This window comes from Peromyscus californicus, unplaced genomic scaffold (assembly GCF_007827085.1).
Source record: "Peromyscus californicus insignis strain IS unplaced genomic scaffold, ASM782708v3 Scaffold_5__1_contigs__length_169319896, whole genome shotgun sequence".
In the NCBI taxonomy this organism is placed as follows: Eukaryota; Metazoa; Chordata; class Mammalia; order Rodentia; family Cricetidae; genus Peromyscus; species Peromyscus californicus.
Genome location: NW_026294573.1, coordinates 18,116,322 through 18,135,405, shown reverse-complemented (window position 1 = coordinate 18,135,405; position 19,084 = coordinate 18,116,322). Strand labels below are relative to the sequence as shown.

At 47.4% G+C, this 19,084-nt stretch overlaps 1 protein-coding gene across 6 annotated transcripts; it reads left to right on the top strand.

Annotated features, from left to right (window-relative positions):
* Positions 1 to 224: 224 nt before the first annotated feature.
* On the top strand, positions 225 to 17,519 carry Znf436 (zinc finger protein 436). Of its 6 annotated transcripts, none has more exons than XM_052717058.1 (4): positions 225 to 724; positions 2,048 to 2,102; positions 2,884 to 3,010; positions 7,398 to 9,988. In XM_052717058.1, the coding sequence occupies exons 2-4, from the start codon at positions 2,070 to 2,072 to the stop codon at positions 8,648 to 8,650; spliced, it is 1,413 nt and encodes a 470-aa protein (XP_052573018.1). In that variant the 5' UTR covers positions 225 to 724; positions 2,048 to 2,069; the 3' UTR covers positions 8,651 to 9,988. The 6 variants fall into 6 exon arrangements, with proteins under 6 accessions (XP_052573018.1, XP_052573015.1, XP_052573020.1 ...); XM_052717055.1 differs by having other exon boundaries at positions 226 to 724; positions 2,010 to 2,102; XM_052717059.1 differs by having other exon boundaries at positions 228 to 724; positions 2,767 to 3,010.
* Positions 17,520 to 19,084: the final 1,565 nt, after the last annotated feature.

Sequence of the window (19,084 nt, the reverse complement as noted above, 5' to 3'; positions counted from 1 at the left end):
GGGGAACAGGGCAGTCTAATAAAAGCATGACCGGGAGTCATATTTGAAAAAAAAATTTTTTTTAAGTCCTTCAGTTCGTGGATGTATCTGCAAAACAAAAGAAAAGCCCCTTTTCCCAGCCCAGGCAGAGAAGTCTCCTGTTCAGCCAGAGACAACAGGCTTCTGGGCATCAAGCCAAGGTTCTGGGGATATTTATAACTTGAAGAGGGTGGGAGTCCCTAATAAGCTGCTATATTCTTTTTCCATCACTTCCCTCTCCAAGGCTACAGCAAGCTGGGAGCTCTTCCCCACGCAGAATGCCTGCTTTGCCTAGCCCTCGCCTTCCATTGTCTAATTCCTTCATCCCGGCTGGGGAAAGGGAAGGCTCCAAGTCCTTCCGTTTGGAGGACTCTTACTGAATGCAGCATAGTTACTGCTGGTGTTTATTGGCCTTCTGTTGTGGCCTCAGGGATCTGTTTATGAGTTTGTGGTTTCTCAGAGCAATAGAACAGTCTGAGGTCTCTGCAAATCTTGAAGCTTTGGGCTCAATCATCAAACTCTGGCCTTTGCCTGTTAATACATGGATTCGGATTTCTACCCGTGGCTCTGAGATCTCCGGAATCTGCTGGTGATATCTCGAATCTTTCCGAACGTCAGGGTTCTTTAGAATTCTGAGCGTTAGGGATCTCAGGCCTCTCGAGGATCTTGGAGCCAGCAATCCGTTGGATCTTTCACAGACTAGGAGGTAAGCCTGTTCGTTCTGCCCTAACCCGGGTTTGTGGCTTCTTTGAAACAGAGACAGCTAACATCCTTAGGACTCTTTCAGGTTCAGGTCTTCAGGCCCAGAGTCTCAATGGTGTTGGGAGGTCTTCAAGAATCATTTCAGCAGAGACAGTCAAAAGTGCAAGGTCCTTGAGTCTCCACTCTGAGGCCAGCTCTCTCCCTACGCACCCTACCCCCTTCCCCGCTTCTGATTTCAGTGTTCTGGCGTTTTAGATAAGTGCACTTGGGTTCGGTCTCTATAAAAAAGCGCGAGAAGCTCCCTAGAGGGTTAACAGGATACCCTGGACCAGGCGGCTTACTGCACTCCCGCAGAGGGCCGTGCAGCACGAAGCCTCCTGGGATATGTAGTCTGCAGGCAGGTTGCGAATGCTGCAAGGTCTGCTGGGAGTTGTAGTTCTCGGACAAGGAGAGCCAAGGCTGCTGGCAGCGCTGGGAGGTGTCGTGAGTACGTGGGCGGGGCCCAAAGTTCCACCGCGTCCCCGGAGTCTCCCGAGGGAGGGAACTGGAGCCTTTTCCCGCTCTGGCCGGGGCTGTCAAAAATGAGGGCTGATCCCAACCGAGTTCAGCCCAGGCCGCCACACTCAGTCTGACCTGGCGGATAATATCTGACTCAAAGACGGTCGCAGGGCCACGAGAAAAAACAGGGAAGCCCCTTCACTGAGTCATGCTGTGATCTCCGAGAAGAAAGTGGAGGATACTCCTTCTGGTCTTGAAGGACGTGGTTGTATTTCCTTCCTTTTGTTCTTTCCCCACCCCTGCTCTTGGCCTCTAAGTGGCCTTTGTACGCCAGAGCGGAACTCCAAGTCCCGGCAGGCCGCGAGGCGCGCGCACGCGTGGTGGAGATGCTCGGCCACGCGGCAGGAGGAGGGCTGATGATTTGGCATCTGATTGGTCCCGTGTTTTATGAGTCTTTTTGCTGATTGGCTGAGGTTGCTGCCGGAAAGGCCCCGGCCGGAGATGGAAGAGCAGAGGCGTTCTGTGGGGCTGGGTTGAAAGCCTCCTCCCTCAAATAGCATCGGCCTGACCCCCAGCCCAGGGGGCACCTAGCCAGCGGTTGTCCTCCCTTACTCTAGCAGTGCTTGTACTCGGTATTAGCCGAGACACGAAGAACGGGTCACGCTCGGGGGTCAGGGAGGAGAGTGACCAGTCCTGGGCCGTCCCCGCATACCCTGCGACCAGAACTCCAGCCCTAGGGAGTGGGCAGGGCTTCTTGCCGCGCCTCACTCTCTGCTTTTCGCCTCCTTCAGCGCTGTCTGCTAGCTGGTTTTCCTGCTCTCTCTCCCAGGAGACGAACGCTTGAGCCTGAGATGGCAGCCACCCTGCTCATGGCTGGGTCCCAGGTAAGCCGAGGGTGGCTTCCCGGACCTCGCCTCTACTTACCCAACTCGCCCGGTGTTTCCCCGTTCTGCAAACCCCTATAGGAAATTCCCTGGGATTAGCTCATTTCGCTATTCTGCTGCAGGGGCTAGTCCTGGCTAATTTAGCCATATACAAGCATATATCGAACATCTGCTATGCTTTTAAATACTGAGGAGAATAAAACCGAATAAGATGGGTGGTACCCTCCTTGCCAACAATCTGTAGGGAGAGAGGTGCATCCGATTAACCTTGATACAATATGATAAGCACTCTATTTACCTTAGCAATAAAGTGCTGTGGTGTGGGAACCAGTAAATCGTGGAGTGATTAACTCTAGATGCGGCATCCGAGGAAGGAGTGAAGAGCAAAAGGGTGGGGGGTGGGGACAGAACAGCGGTGCTCGAACTGGACCATAAAGAGGAAAATTTCACTGGTTTTAGAAAAGGAGAACATTGTATGTAGAGATATGGAGCCATGTAAGTTCTAGATCTGTTCCGAAGATATGGCTAGTGGATAAGGGTCCTAAAGTGGGCAGGGATATTTAGTAGATTGCTTGAGAAGGTAGCTAGCTAATGGATTGCCCCTGCCTTTGACCACATGTCTTTTTTTTTTCTTTCTTTCTTATTTCTTCTTTGGACTCTACAGATCAGACTTAATGCCATTGCCTTCTCGACATTTCTAACCATGTCTCTAATTTCAAGAAGAAAAACTGGTACTAAACACCTAGATACTAAGTAGTGAGGAAGCATTGTGTGATTTCAGGCCCCTGTGACATTTGAAGATATGGCCATGTACCTCACTCGGGAAGAATGGAGACCTCTGGATCCTACACAGAGAGACCTTTACAGGGACGTGATGCAGGAGAATTATGGAAATGTTGTCTCACTGGGTGAGTGAGGATTTTATCTTTTTTCATCTTCTGTTTTGAAACTGTCAAAATGGCTTACTTAGGTCTTTCAATACTGACTTGTTTGTTTTTAAGGAAAACCACACAATTAGTTACTCCAAGCTTTAAATGTGGGATGATCTATGTTATATGGTCAAAAAAGAAAAAGCTGTTTCTGCAGTTTTAGAGACTTTCAGGATTCTCACCCCTGAGTCATTCGCCTTTTGCAGCCTGTTTGTACAGGTCACTGACCAAACAGGTCTGACGCTGTGGCGCTTGCCAGGACATAAATGTCCTGTAAACGGTGCTTTTTCTCTAGGGCGCTGGAAGATGAGGGGTTCTGAAACAGGTTCCCAGAGGGGCAGAAGCCACCCCGCTGGTGTTTGTTTTGGCTCCAGAGCTGCAGCTTTGCCTCAGGTACTTTGTCTAGGTAGGTTCTTGTCTGGAGCTGTTTCAGAGGTGATCATCCTTCAGGTTGTTTTGGAGGAATCCTTGCCTAGTTAGATCACAAATCCCATGAAGAGGAGAACCGTGAGGCTGGGGGTGCAGCTCAGCTGGAAGAGTGCTTAGCATACTTGAAGCCCTGGGTTTGATCCTCAGCTCTACATAAAGCCAGGCACAGGACTAAGGTATTTTTAAATGTTTTATTCTCAGAACAAAAGGTGACCTGAGGGACTTCCTTAGCTTGGGCTTTCTCTGATGTCCCAATTTCTTTGGATTCTTTTTATTTTTTTAAATTCATTTCTAGGTGATACTAAATAAAGGATTTCATTGTGATGTTTTTATATATATATATATGTGTTGGTATACTTTATTCTGATTTGTTCCCCTACCCTACTTTTTCCTTGAGCCTTTGTCCCTTGAATTGTTCCTTATAAACAGCAACCACAACTCCACTACCAAAAACAAAATGAACAAAAACTCAGCTGTTAAGAGCATGTATTCCTATTGCAAAGGACCCAAATTCATTTCCCAGCACCCCCATCAGGCAGCTCACAACCACCTGTAATTCCAACTCCAGCAGATCAGATGCCCTCTTCTGGCCCCTGAAGGGCACCTGCAGTCACATGTATCCCCAACCTAGACACAGACACGTCATTAAAAATGAAGTAAAAATTAAACCGCCAAACTATGTTATTTACCCAGATCTATTGCAAATAAAACCTAAATATATCACCCCACACAACAACAACAAAAAGAAGAAAAGGAAGGAGCATCTTTAAAAAGACATGCTTTTGCATCCCTATAGACTATTTCAGGAGTACTTCTTAGATAGAATCACGAAGAACCTTGTTGCTTACCCAGGTAAATTTAGGGGAGGGTTAATAAATGTTTCCAAGGCACTTTGTTGTTTTGTTTCTCCTTTTAATGTGTATGGGTGTTGTGTCTGAATGTATGTCTGTTCACCACATGAGTGCCTAGTGCCCACGGAGGCCAGAAGAGGACATCAGAGTCCCTGGAGCTGGAGTTACAGACAGTTGTGTGCTGCCTGATGTGGGTGCTGGGAACTGAACTCATGTCCTCTGCAAGTGCTCTGGACCACTAAGCCTTCTCAGGCCCTTCAAGGTGTTTGTTTGTTTGTTTTATCTCAGGACCCCTTGGTTCCTTTAACGTATCATTAAACATTTGGATTTTTGGGTTTTTTTTGAGACAGAGTTTCTCTGTGTAACAGCTTTGGCTATCCTGGAACTCACTCTGTAGACCAGGCTGGCCGTGAACTCATAAAGAACCCCCTGCCTCTACTTCCAGAGTGCTAGGATTAAAAGCGTGTGCCACCATGCCCGGCTTGGATTTCTTTTCTTGTTTGCTTGCTTCATCTGTGTGTATAAGCCAGAGGCCCCTCCCAGTACTTCCTCTATCTGTTACCACCTTATTTTTTTGAGACAAGGTCTCTCATTGAACCTTGAGCTAGCCCTTCAGTGAGCCTGACTGGCTAGCAGGCTCCCTAGATCCACTTGACTCCGTCCTCTCAAGTGCTGGGATTCATGGTATGCCCAGCTTTTGTGTGTGCTTGATGTCCCAACCCAGATTCTAATGTTTGTACAGCAGATACTTAATCTACTAAGCCATCTTCCCAACCTCTGTTTGGTTTTTTGTTTGTTTGTTTTTGTTTGGGGGGGTTGTTTTTTGTTTTTGTGACTAGTTACCAAATTAATTTACTCATAGACCCTTTTCTTTTTTCTTTTTTTTTTTTTTTTTTTTTTTGGTTTTTCGAGACAGGGTTTCTCTGTGTAGCTTTGCGCCTTTCCTGGGACTCACTTGGTAGCCCAGGCTGGCCTCGAACTCACAGAGATCTGCCTGGCTCTGCCTCCCGAGTGCTGGGATTAAAGGCGTGCGCCACCACCGCCCGGCATCATAGACCCTTTTCAATGAACATAACTACTTAACTGTTTTCTGGTGTGTACTAAGAAACCCAATTTGAAAAATGTAGTGTCTGATAGAAGTTCCTTATTAGCGGGTTGTATATTTTTATTTTCACTCTTGAAATACATGAAATATTGAAGTATATGCAATATACTTACTTAGTTAAACTGTCGGCCTGGTTCTGGTGTATAGTTTAGTAGTAGAGCATATGCTGAGCACACGTGGAACCTCGGATTCCATGCATGCTCTCCAACACTCCTCTCTGCAAGAGAGACTGCTTTGAACCGAGCATCCTTATGTTCTGTGACTTTAAGTGACGTTTGTAAGTTGCTTTTTCTGTCAAGTAAGAATTGAAGACATGGGGCTGGAAAGATGGCTCAGAGGTTAAGAGCACTGACTGCTTGCTTTTCTACAGGTCATGAGTTCAATTCCCAGCAACCACATGGTGGCTCACAACCATCTGTAATGGTATCTGGCGCCCTCTTCTGGCCTGCAGGCAAACACGCAGGTGGAACACTGTGTACATAATAAATTTAAAAAAAAAAAGAGGTGATGATCCAGGAGCTGCTTCGGTGGGGTGCACCAGTGTTCACTGTACTGAGTAGATAGAGTCAGAAGGGTGAGACATTCAGTGTCACCTGACATAGTTCTAGGCCAGCTAAGAGACCCTGTCACAAACAAAAGTTCCTGATAAAGATAGTTAAAAAATAACTTTTCTTCATAGTAGTCTGGTAGGTTCTTGTTGTAGAATATTATTTCAAGATGTGTTACATCTGTTTATGCTGTGGAACATTTGTTTAATGATGCAAAGATATGTTGCATTCTTTTACGATGCATTTGTTAAACTCTGTGAAGCTGTGTTACTGTGCCTGTCTAAAACACCTGATGGTCTAATAAAGAGCTGAACGGCCAATAGTGAGGCAGGAGAAAGAATAGGCGGGGCTGGCAGGCAGAGAGAATAAACAGAAGGAGAAATCTGGGAGGAAAAGAAGATGAAGCAAGAGAAGGAGGAGGACACAAGGGGCCAGCCACCCAGCCACCCAGCCACCCAGCCAGCCAGGGAGTAGGAGTGAAAATAAGATACACAGAATAAGAAAAGGAAAAAGCCCAGAGGCAAAAGGTAAATGGAATAACTTAAGAAAAGCTGGCAAGAAACAAGCCACACTAAGGCCGGGCATTTATAAGTAATAATCTTCCATGTGTATGATTTATTTGGGAGCAGGGTGGCAAGCACCCCAAAAGAACAAAAACAACAACAGGTTCTTAGTAGATATAATGTGATAATTAAGAAGGCTTAACAAATTAAACACAATGACACATGCCCCAAAATTTTTCTAGAGTCTTTTAGATATTCTAATTTAAGTTCTCATGTTTTTTGGATTTTTTGAGACAGGGTTTCTCCATGTAGTTTTGGTGCCTGTCCTGGATCTCGCTCTGTAGACCAGGCTGACCTTGAACTCACAGAGATCCACCTGCCTCTGCCTCCCGAATGCTGGGATTAAAGGTGCGCGCCACTGCTGCCCGGTGTGTGGGTAATGGCAACCATACCCAGGTCCTCTATATGAGCACTCTTAGCCTCCAGGTCATCTCTCCAGGCCCTGCTCTGTATCACATTACCTTGGGAAAGTCACCTCACTTCTCTGAGTCTTGGCTCTCTTCTTCAGAGATAGGGACTTTCACGATAATTGTGAGCATTAACATTTATTCATGTTAAAAACCTAGTGTGTTGCCATTGCTCTTCAGCTCAGCTCCCCCTCCCCTGTGGATGACGTACGTACTTCCCACTTTTGCTTTCTCACCCGCTGCTGAAATAAACTAAAAAGAAAAAGAAAAAAAAGAGAACTCGGTTCTGGAGCTGGACGTGGTGTCGCTGAGTGGTAGAACTTTTAAACAACACGCCCCAAACCCCGGCTTACTCTCCAGCACCATGTATAGAGGATAAATAGAACCCCTTAGTTCGGTGCCCAGAACACGGTAGGTCCGTTTGTACACTGACCTGTCTGCACGCTGTTTACTCTTCTCGCAGATTTTGAGATCAGGAGCGAGAACGAAGCAAACTCGAAACAAGAGCTTAGTGAAGATGTAGAATTTGTGACCATGTCCGAAGAGCCTGTCGGGGATGCCGAGAAGAATCCTGAAAGTGAAGAGGCCTTTGAAAGTGGGGACAGGTCCGAAAGACCGTGGGAAGACCTGACAGCAGAAGAGTGGGTCAGCTACCCTCTCCAGCAAGTCACGGACCTGCTTGTCCACAAAGAGGTCCACGCAGACATCCGCTATCACATATGTTCCCAGTGTGGGAAGGCCTTCAGTCAGATCTCCGACCTCAACCGACACCAGAAAACGCACGCGGGAGACAGGCCCTACAAGTGTTACGAGTGTGGAAAGGGCTTCAGCCGCAGCTCCCACCTTATTCAGCACCAGCGAACACACACTGGCGAGCGGCCCTATGACTGCAGCGAGTGCGGGAAAAGCTTCGGCAGGAGCTCTCACCTCATCCAGCACCAGACCATCCACACCGGGGAGAAGCCTCACAAGTGCAATGAGTGTGGGAAGAGTTTCTGCCGCCTCTCTCACCTCATCCAGCACCAGAGGACCCACAGCGGCGAGAAACCGTACGAGTGTGAGGAGTGCGGGAAAAGCTTCAGCCGCAGCTCCCACCTGGCTCAGCACCAGAGGACCCACACGGGCGAGAAGCCCTACGAGTGTAATGAGTGTGGGCGAGGCTTCAGTGAGAGGTCTGACCTCATCAAACACTACCGCGTCCACACAGGGGAGAGGCCCTACAAGTGTGACGAGTGCGGGAAGAATTTCAGTCAGAACTCGGACCTTGTGCGCCACCGCCGGGCCCACACGGGGGAGAAACCGTACCACTGTAACGAGTGCGGGGAAAACTTCAGCCGCATCTCACACTTGGCGCAGCACCAGAGGACGCACACGGGCGAGAAGCCGTATGAGTGCACCGCCTGTGGGAAAAGCTTCAGCCGGAGCTCTCACCTGATCACACACCAGAAAGTCCACACCGGGGAGAAGCCCTACGAGTGTAACGAGTGCTGGCGAAGCTTCGGGGAGAGGTCGGATCTGATTAAGCACCAGAGGACCCACACGGGAGAAAAGCCCTATGAGTGTGTGCGGTGTGGGAAGGGATTTACACAGAGCTCCAACCTCATCACCCATCAGAGGGTTCACACTGGAGAGAAGCCCTACGAGTGTACTGAATGTGATAAGAGTTTCAGCCGGAGCTCAGCTCTTATTAAACACAAGAGAGTCCATACTGACTGAGTCCTGTAATCCGAGTAAGAAATGACTCATTTGAAGGTACAGTTCTATTTGGTATCAGTGAGCTTCCTTACCTGACTTTCCTTGTCGTGGGCCACAGTTTAAAACATGGAAGAAGACAGCCTTTTTGAAATTCCGACCCACAGCTTTGGGGATGTTATCCCCTCCTCCGAAATAGTTATTTTTTTATCCATTGATTATTATATGAATCGCTTCATCGAAACCAGCCCCCATCCCAAGTCAGTTGAAAACTGAAGGCCAGAGGACAAGATGGTGGATGCTTGGGCCTGGAGATGGAGTAGATCTTTCAAGTTTTTTTTTTTTTTTTCTCCTATCTTTGGCCCAAAAAGGCTGCAGTGGGAATGTAGGACCGAGACAGGGTGGTCGCAGCTGCTTCGGCAGAAGGCAGGCAGACTTGTCCTGGGTTGCCACTGTTCACACACTGCAGTAGCTGGGCTCATGCACTTCCCTTCCAAAAGGCTTTTTCCTTGAGTGGCTCAGATTTGTATCTTGCCATCCTGCACACAGGATTCTGCACGCTGAGGGCAGTGATCACATCGTTTCTCCTTGTTTCTCCCTCGTGTATAGCTTGCATGTTTTTGAAAGCTGCCTGAAGATACAATGTGAAGGGAAGAAGGAGGTTCAGGTTTGAGGACCAAGGGCCCATGGATGGTGGTGACCTTAGCAAGAGGTTCCCATTGACGCAGTCATTAATCAGGTTTACATATTTCCTTCAGAAATCACTTTAGGGATCATAGTATGGAAACTGCCTTTAGGAAAAGATAGGTAGGTAGGCCTGTGAGTGATGATTGGAGTAGGCAGTGAATTGAGCCCTCCAGGGAAGGGGGCACAGAGCCCTTCCCAGGGAACGTCAGTCAGTTCTGTGTTCTCTGCCATCTAACTTTCCAGATCACTGGCCCCTGTACTGCTAACTCTAGGGTTTGATAGAGCCACACCCCAGTCTTTATCTTAGCTTGCATAAAGGCATGTGTATGTACAGTGAAATGTGTATTCTAATAGCAGAAACCGAAGTCATAAGAATCAGCATGTTTTTGCGTGATGTAGATCATAAGATAGAACTGTAGACATAACTCCGATGTGAGAAATGTCCTTTATTTTTCTCTTGTTCGGGAAAAAATCTGAAAGCTCGTGCCAGGCATGCACGCTCCTGCAAGGTTCGGTTTGTATAGAACTAAACTCTGTTTGTATGTGTCCATCAATTGTGAGATAATGACTGGACAGTTAAGTCCATTGTCCTTTCTCAGACTGAATTATCTTCTCCTGTGATGAAAACCTCTTCGGCATCATCAGAAGAAACAAATAAATCTAAAGAGGAATGTGTTTCCAGCCTCCAGATACAAATAGTTTAAGCAAGGGTTGATCCAGTGTAGCCCAGTACCCAGTTCTCCTTATCTCAGCCCAAGTAGGAATTACAAGCTAGCCGGATATTGGTTATTGGTGCTTAGTCAGTCCTGCGGGGATGGGAGGGAGTCGGTGCCCAGCCTGTTTCTATGGTGCTTAGTACAAAGTTGCAAACATTAACTTTTTTTTAAGAAAACTTTTGCGGGGTGGGGAGTAGATAGAGGAGTGGCGCACGCCTTTAATCCCAGCACTGGGGAGCCAGAGGCAGGCAAATCTCTGTTAGTTCCAGGCCAGCCTGGTCTACAGAGTGAGCTCCAATATAGCCAGGGCTACACGGAGAAATCCTGTCTTGAAAAACAACAAAAAACGCTTTTTGTTCAAATTCTTTGGGATTTGGCATTTAAGGTGTAGCGCTTTCACTACAGAGTCACTGTGAGCACTGCTGGGTGACACCGTATCACTCACTAGGGACAACCTCAAAAGCCACCGAATGAAAAACCACTCCCGGGAACTTTAAGTGGTCCCTCCCATTTGAGTACGAACCTGGGGCAGGGCATGTGGTTTCTATTCTGTACAAAATCTAGCCTGCCGTGGGTGTTCATATTTTAACTGTTAGGTGACTTGCGTATTCTTGGTAACTAAACTCAGATGTATTGTCTGTATCAGTGTAGCCGATGACGTGGGTGGATTTCAGCATTCTCCTGTTGCTTCTTTGAGTCACTGTAAGTGACTGCTTGGGAGTAGCAGTTGAAGACAGCACCTCTGACCCAGCTTCATTTCCCCCCCTTTCCCTCCCCTGTGCTTATCCCGCCCCCACGCTCCCCCACTCCACCCCGGCAACCCTCCTCCAGCCTTCCTTTAAAGGTTATGCTAGCGTCCCATTTGCTGCTTTCGCTTTCTAGGAGACCAAAGGCTCGGGAAAGGTTTCTGATGGCCTTCCCACCTCTCCGTGCGTGTATACTCCAGCGGGGTGGCCATGCCAGCTCCGCTCGCTCTCCTGCGGTCAGTTGCTGCCCACTTCCTGTGCTGAGCTTTGTGGAAGTCGTGCCGCTGCCACGCTTCACTGGTGCTCTTTGCATGCCTTCTGTTTGCAGGTCCCTGGCTGTTTCGGCACATACCCAGACACTCTGTGACTGTGTTCTGTGGTTGTGGCGGGGATGAACAAGTAATCTGTAGAGGCATTCCCTTGGTATAGGTCAACTATCCTAGTGTCTTGTCTACAGCTGTATTATCCTAACAATATTCTATTATTAAAGGTATAATTTTTAAAATCAAAACAACTGAGTTATTTTGGTAATCTCAAACAGGTTGATATCAGAGCCTCTCATCAGGCTTTTTAAAGTTGGGCATAGCTGGGCGGTGGTGGCGCACGCCTTTAATCCCAGTACTCGGGAGGCAGAGCCAAGCGGATCTCTATGAGTTCAAGGCCAGCCTGGTCTCCAAAGCGAGTTCCAGGAAAGGCGCAAAGCTACACAGAGAAACCCTGTCTCGAAAAACCAAAATAAATAAATAAAAAAAAATAATAATAATAAAGTCGGGCATGATCATCTTTACATTTCTGCTTTGTGCATAGATGTTGTACAGGTATTTTGCATAAGCTTTCCTGAAGGAATTGAGGATACAGTCAGTATTTTGAACTCTGAGTATGCTACATCTCATCTGGTCGATGTAAAAGCCTGGATAGTTTCCTAAGAAGTCCATGCCAGTGGCAAAAGCAACATGGAAGTATTGGATATAAGTATCTCAGTAGCTTTGCAGGAAGAAGGAAAACATCCAAAAGAAAAAGTTAGAGTCTTTGTTTTAAAAAGAGAGTTTCTGGGGGCTGGAGAAATGGCTCAGTAGTTAAGAGCACTGGTTGCTCTTCCAGAGGTCCTGAGTTCAATTCCCAGCAACTATATGGTGACTCACAACCATCTATAGTGGGATCTGATGCCCTCTTCTGGCATAAAGTGGTACATGTAGATAGAGCACTCATACACATAAAATGAGTAAATTTTTTTTTAAAAGAGTTTCTGGGAACACAAACAAGAGCCAGCAACAGGCATAGTGGTGTACACTTTTTCCCAGTGCTCAGGAGACAGAGTCGGGTGGATCTCTTGAGTTTGAGGCCAGCCTGGTCTATATATAGCAAGACCCTGTCTCCAAACAAACAAAATGAAAATGACCTTTGAAATGGCTAGTAAGATGGCTCAGTGGGTAAAGATGCTTTCAGTAGAAGCCTGATGACATGAGTTCGACTCCTGTGACCCGCATAGTAGAAAGAGAGAACTAACTCCTGGAGGTTGTCCTCCACACGTGATTGGCATGTGCTTCCCCCAACCCAAATAGGTTAATAAACAAACAAACAAAATAGCAAAACCATTAGGCTATCTCTTAGAAATAGGCAGAGCTTGTGATTTATGACCAAAGCAGGGGCTGGAGAGGTGGTTCAGCATTTAAGAGCACTTCTTGCTTTGGCAAAGGACCCAAGTTCAATTCCCAGCCCCCACATAGAGGCTTACAACTGTCCATAACTCCAGAGGATCCAAGATCCTCTTCTGACCTTTGTAGGACACCAGACACAGGAGTGGTACACATACATGCATGCAGACAAAACTCTTAAGTAAAACATTACTATTTTATTTTATTTTAGATTTTTTTCTTTTTTTTTTTTTTTGAGACAGGGTTTCTCTGTGTAGCCCTGGCTGTCCTGGAGTTCACTCTGTAGACCAGGCTGGCCTCGAGCTCAGACATCCTCCTGCCTCTGCCTCTCAAAGTGCTGGGATTAAAAGTGTGTGCTGCCACCACCCAGTGAGAAGATGTTTATTTTAATTTGTGGTAGCAAGATGGCTGAAAGGCACTTGCCACCAAACCTGGCAAACTGAGTTTGATCCCTGGACCCATGTGGTGGAAGGTGAGAACAGATTCCTACGTGGTGCCCCTGACCCCCAAATAAAAATGTAATAAAAATTAAGCTGTTTCTTGCTAAGGATAGTAGCACAGGCCTGTGTCCCAGCTATTTGGGAGAGGACCTTAGAGAATCACTTGAGACCAGGGATTTGGAAGTAGGCTGGACTCTCAGAGGTTAAGAGCACCTCCTGCTCTTCTAGAGCACCTACCTGGGTTCGAGTCCTGGCATCCCTATGGCACTTCAAAACTGGGGATCAGATGCCCTCTTCTGGCTTCTCAGTAGTGGTGTAGGCACTTAGCATAGGGGAGGCCCTGAGTTCAGTCCTGAGTTCTAGAACAAGCGGAATCCTCTACCAGTTCAGCATCTTCAGTGGCTGGAAAGGAAGTCAAAGGAAGACATTAATTCACCGGAAGTGTAAGTAGCATATTTGGGATGTTACTATTTCTCTAGCATTTCCAGCAAAGCAAACTTGCTCCAGTGTGGACTGTCTTCCAGTTGCAAAGGGAGTACGGAGCTGTTTCCAGGCTGTTAGGACACCGGGGAGGACACCGATATGTTGGTTTGCTAACGGGTTCCCTGGTGTGTCAGGAGTTGATGTTGCTAGCCAGAGCTCCCACACCCTGGGGGAAATGGGCCCTTAGGAAGCGTGTGTTAAAACTCTCAGGGGGCCTCCTAGGGCACCTGTTCTCACGTGCACATACCTACTTACACACACACACACACACACACACACACACACACACACACACACACGGACACACAGACAAACGGACAAAATTTTAAATGATAATTAAAATAAATCTTTAAGAAAATCTCGTGGACTAGATGTATACACCTTTAATGCCAGCACTTGGGAGGCTGGGACAGACAGATGACAGGTGGATCTCTGTGAGGCTTCGAGATAAGAAACACGTTTTAGCAGGCCTGGTTACACACACCAGTAATCCCAGCTCACTTTGGGCTGAAGACGGGACTGTGATACAGTCAGACTCTGCCAGACTTGGGGAAGAAGGGAAGGAGGTAGGGTCCTCGGAAAAATCAGCAGAAGGACGTACAGGGAGTTTCATTTAAATGTTTTGCTTTCGAAGCTGGCGCCATGGTCAGAATCTCTGAAGGTGGTTTTGCTCTGTTTTCCACTTGGCTGGAGTTGAGGTTGATGGCATCACAAACCTTGCTTTGAGCTCCACCACAGCCCCTGCCTCTCAGCAGCTCCTGATGGGGATTCTGATGCCTTGAAATCAAACCCCACACCCGACTAGACCCTTCTCCCACCGACCCCATGGCTTCTCCTGCACTTTCCAAGATACCCCAGATGGAAGCTTGCATATTATCATTGCTACCTGTCTCCCTCCCCAGTCAGCGACGAACGTCAATTGGATAATTAGCTGTTCAGTCCTGTCCATGTAACCTCCTAAATATTTCATGAGTCTAGTCTTCTTTGTCTGTCTGTCTGTCTAATTTTTTGAGGCAGGGTTTCTCTGTGTAGTTTTGGTGCCTGTCCTGGATCTCACTCTGTAGACCAAACTGGCCTCGAACTCACAGAGATCCTCCTGGCTCTGCCTCCTGAGTGCTGGGATTGAAGGTATGCGCCACCACAGCATTACTACTGAGCCATCTCTCCAACCCCACTACCCCTTTCTCCCTTCAGTGCTGGAGATCATTTAGGACCTTGGGAAGGTTTACTCCAAAGTGTGCCATAGAGAGATTTGCCTTTCAGAAAGATCAGTAGAGCTGTAGAGCAAAGGAGAAGGGACTGAAAGGGACTGAAATCAAGGGGACTCATTAGGTGGTTGTTTCGTTAAGTAAAATGTGGTCCTGGTGACAGTCTGATAACTGCCAATATCCTGAGTCCCAGTGTGTCATTTAACTCCTGTAACTTGATGAGGTAAATAGTCTAGCCACAACTTGCCATTAGTGGATGGGAAACTGGAAGAAAAGAGATGCTAAGTCATTGCCCAAGTCATGCGGTTATCAGTGGCAGTAGACAAAGGGTTGATAGCCAGGCATGGTGGTGTCTGACTTTAATCCCAGCCCTCGGGAGGCAGAGCCAGGTGGATCTCTGTGAGTTCGAGGCCAGCCTGGTCTACAAAGCAAGTTCCAGGACAGGTGCAAAGCTACACAGAGAAACCCTGTCTGGAAAGAGAAATAAATAAATAAATAAATAAATAAATAAATAAATAAATAAATAAATAAATAAATAAAGCCTTTGCAGTTGAGCATGATGTCACATCCTTTAATCCCAGTACTGAGAAGGCAGAGGCAGGTGGCTCTCTGTGAGTCCAAGGCCAGCCTGGTCTGCATAGAGAGTTCCAGGACAGCCAGGGCTACATAGTGATGCATCAAGAAAAAAAAAAAATCAAATAAAACAAAGCCTTTGCATGTTAGGGTGGAAGAGATGGCCTAGCAATCGTGTGCTGGCTGCTCTAACAGAGAACCTGAGTTCAGCTTCGGGCACCCACATTAAGTGGCACACACACACACACACACACACACACACACACAAATACGAATAAAAACAAATCTAAACAAACAAAAGCCCCTTTCTTCAGTGCTTTCCGTAGCCAGCTCCAGACAGTGAAGCTCCTCCCCAGTGCCTGAGGAGGAGGCCATCTGCGATCGGGCTCCCCCTCCCAGCACTTGAGTAACTAACTACAGCTGCTGCTGTCCACTCTCTCTGGCTGGCTTTAGCCCTTTTCAGGTTTCCGACCCGACTTCTTCCAGAAAATTGGACCATGTGCTTCTTTTCCGATTTTCCTGGGTTGAGCACAAGTGTTTATCCCTGTTCCTCGAAGAGGAAGTCACTGTCTCGCTCCTTCTCTCCATCCCTTTCTTTTCCTCCCTTTCCTTCCCTCTCTCTTCCCCCTCTTCCTTCCTTCCTTTCTTTTGACAGCCTCTCTGTGTAGCCCAGGCTGACCTCGTACTCCTGATTCTCCTGTGTCTGCCTCCCAAGTGCTGGGATTACAGCTGTGCACCACCATGCTCAACAACGCTTGTGCCCTTGTATCTTCAAGCCTTAGGGAATGTTTGGCCTGCAGTAGGCAGGTAGCAAATACTTCTTCGATGACTAAGAGAGGATTTGATATTTATATGGTAATTTAGTTCTGCTTTATCACCACACCAAACTAATCTTGAAAGAACTGTGGAGTATTTGCCATTGGAATATTAGGTAGGGACTTGTGCAAGAGGAGAGCTCCTTGTGGTGATACATTGTGTACCCCAATATATTGTGTACCCTAATAAATTTATCTGGGGATCAGAGGACAGAGCCGGCCACTAGATTAGACATAGAGGCCAGACAGTGGATCTCTGCGAGTTCAAGGCCACACTGGGAGCAGAATCAGGCAGTGGCGGCACACACCTTTAATCCCAGCACTTGAGATCTCATGTCTTTGCTTGGGAAGCACACACATACACACACACACACACACACACACACACACACACACACACACACACACACACACACACACGCCTTTAATCCCAGGAAGTGACATGGCTGGGTGGAGAATGGTATATAAGGCGTGAGGAGACAGGAACTAAGCAGCAGTTCAACTGAGACCCCCAGGGGTGAGGACTCAGGATTTCAGTCTGAGTATTCATGGAAACGGGATCGGCTGAAGAGTTGGCGAGGTGAGGTTGGCTGTGACTTGTTCTGTCTCTCTAAGCCTTTACCCCAATATCTGGATCTGTATTTTTTTTTTCTTTCTTTTTTAAATAAGACCGTTTAGCAATTCCTGTTACAATTCAGCACATTTGACCCTTCATCAGCTTGATACACAAACACATCACCGTTAAGCCACAACCTCTCTTTTCTCATTCATCCCCAATAGCTCACATTAAAAACATAAATAACGGCGCACGGCGGGCAAGCCCCATGGAGGCGTACGAGCAGGTCCAGAAGGGCCCCCTGAAGCTGAAAGGCGTTGCGGAGCTTGGCGTGACGAAGCCGAAGAAGAAGAAGAAGAAGGACATAGACAAGGCCAAGCTTCTGGAGGCCATGGGGACGAGTAAGAAGAGCCAGGAGGAGGAGGAGAAGAGGTGCTGCCTGGACAAGCGCACGCCGGCGCAGGTGGCCTTCGAGAAGATGCAGGAGAAGCGGCAGATGGAAAGAATCCTGAAGAAGGCGTCCAAAACCCATAAGCAGAGAGTGGAGGAGTTCAACCGGCACCTGGACGCACTCACCGAGCACTATGACATTCCTAAAATCAGCTGGACCAAGTAACCTTCCCCCTTGCGAAAGACAGGCCATGTCGGCTGTGTTGCTCCCCTCGGTGTTTTCTAGAATGTTCTACAGCTGCCAGTGCACCTGCTGAAACCAGGCTTACTGAAACTTGACTATAAAAAACAAACAAACAAACAAACAAACAAACAAATAAATAGCTTTAAAATTCCCACAGTCTTTACAAATTTAAACACATTAAAAGTTTAGTCCCACCAGGTGTGGTGGCACAAGCCTTTAATCTCAGTACTCAGGAGTTAGAGGCAGTAGATCTCTGAGTTCCAGGCCAGCTTGGTCTGTAAGAGTGAGCTCCAGGACAGCCAATGACTACACAAAGAAACTCTATCTTGAAAAACACAAAACAAGAAACAGAAGTTCAGTCCCTTTATCCAGTCTCTTTAAAAATCTAAGATCTCTCTCTCTCTCTCTCTCTCTCTCTCTCTCTCTCTCTCTCTCTCTCTCTCTCTCTCTTTTGTTTGTTTTTTTCCAGACAGGGTTTCTCTGTGTAGTTTTGGTGCCTGTCCTGGATCTCGCTCTGTAGCCCAGGCTGGCCTCGAACTCACAGAGATCTGCCGGCACGGCTTCCCGAGTGCTGGGATTAAAGGCGTGCACCACCACCGCCCGTCCCAATATCTCTTTTAAAAGTTCAAAATCTCAGCCGGGCGGTGGTGGCGCACGCCTTTAATCCCAGCACTCGGGAGGTAGAGCCAGGTGGATCTCTGTGAGTTCGAGGCCAGCCTGGGCTACCAAGTGAGTTCCAGGACAGGTGCAAAGCTACACAGAGAAACCCTGTCTCGAAAAACCAAAAAAAAAAAAAAAAAAAAAAAAGTTCAAAATCTCTCAACTATGGGCTCTCATAAAAATCAAAATCACTCCCCAGACTCCACCCTCTGCAGCACACACAACTCTGGCTGGCTCCACTTCCATGGTACTGACATTTCCAAAGTGCTGATGTCTCTGCTGCAACTGGGCTACACTTTGACTAATAGCCTCTCTTCAGTTCTCTTCCAAGCCTCAACCTCTCTTCATGACCTCTTCAGTCGTGGGGCTTCAACTGCTACTGAGGCTGCACCTTTACCAATGGCCTTTCACAGTGGCTCTCCATGACCCCTTCATGCCTTCAAAACCAGTACCGCCTGGGTGACTCTTACACATCATCAAGTTTGGCTGCTGGCACGAGGTACGGCCTTGGCTGTGTCTAGAATGCAGCTCCTCTGTGCTCTCAGGAAACACTTCCCAGATTTCAGCTGAATGATGCTAATGTCTTCTTAATCACTGCCGATTTCTTAGTTCCTGCCACCCAGCATCAAGTACCCCAGCAAAGCAAACTTTTCGCCTTAGTAGTTCTTGTTAATCACAGCTGATTCTTCAGCCCCAGCTAACCAGAACCACAGGATCTTAATTCAAAATAACAAATGGCCCTGGTGGAGTCTTTAAACTTCCCTCTGAAACGTCACAAGCCAGGCCTCCATCTTCTGCACTGCTCTCAACAGTCTTATCGTCCAAGCTCCTAAAGAACAGCTCACTGAGCTCTCAACACTCAGTGACTTACCTAGCCCAAAGTTCTGCAGTCTTCCCCCAGACAACATGGTCAGGTCTGTCACAGCAATCAATACTCCACTTAGGATACCAGCTTGTCTTAGTCAGCTTTACTTTTGCTGTGATGAAACATCATGACCAAAGCAATTTGGCAGGAGAAGGCTTTGTTTTGCTTACACTTCCGCATTATAGTCCATCAGTCCAGGAAGTCAGGACAGGAACTCAAAACTGGGAAGGAATCTGGAGGAAGAAGGTGATGCAGAGGCCACGGAGGGATGCTGCTCACTGCCTTGCTCCTCATGGCTTCCTCAACCTGATTTCTTACAGAACCCGGGATCACCACCCCAGGGGTGGCACCACCTACAATGCACAGCACCCTCCCACATCAATCACTAATTAAGAAAATTCTTTTTTTTTTTTTTTTTTT

Bases quoted from the DNA above. Each gene is read 5' to 3' on its own strand.
- Znf436 (XM_052717058.1), top strand. From the start codon at position 2,070: ATGGCAGCCACCCTGCTCATGGCTGGGTCCCAG. The intron at 2,103-2,883 runs GTAAGCCGAGGG...GTGTGATTTCAG, and splicing joins TGCTCATGGCTGGGTCCCAG to GCCCCTGTGACATTTGAAGA. The intron at 3,011-7,397 runs GTGAGTGAGGAT...CTCTTCTCGCAG, and splicing joins TGGAAATGTTGTCTCACTGG to ATTTTGAGATCAGGAGCGAG.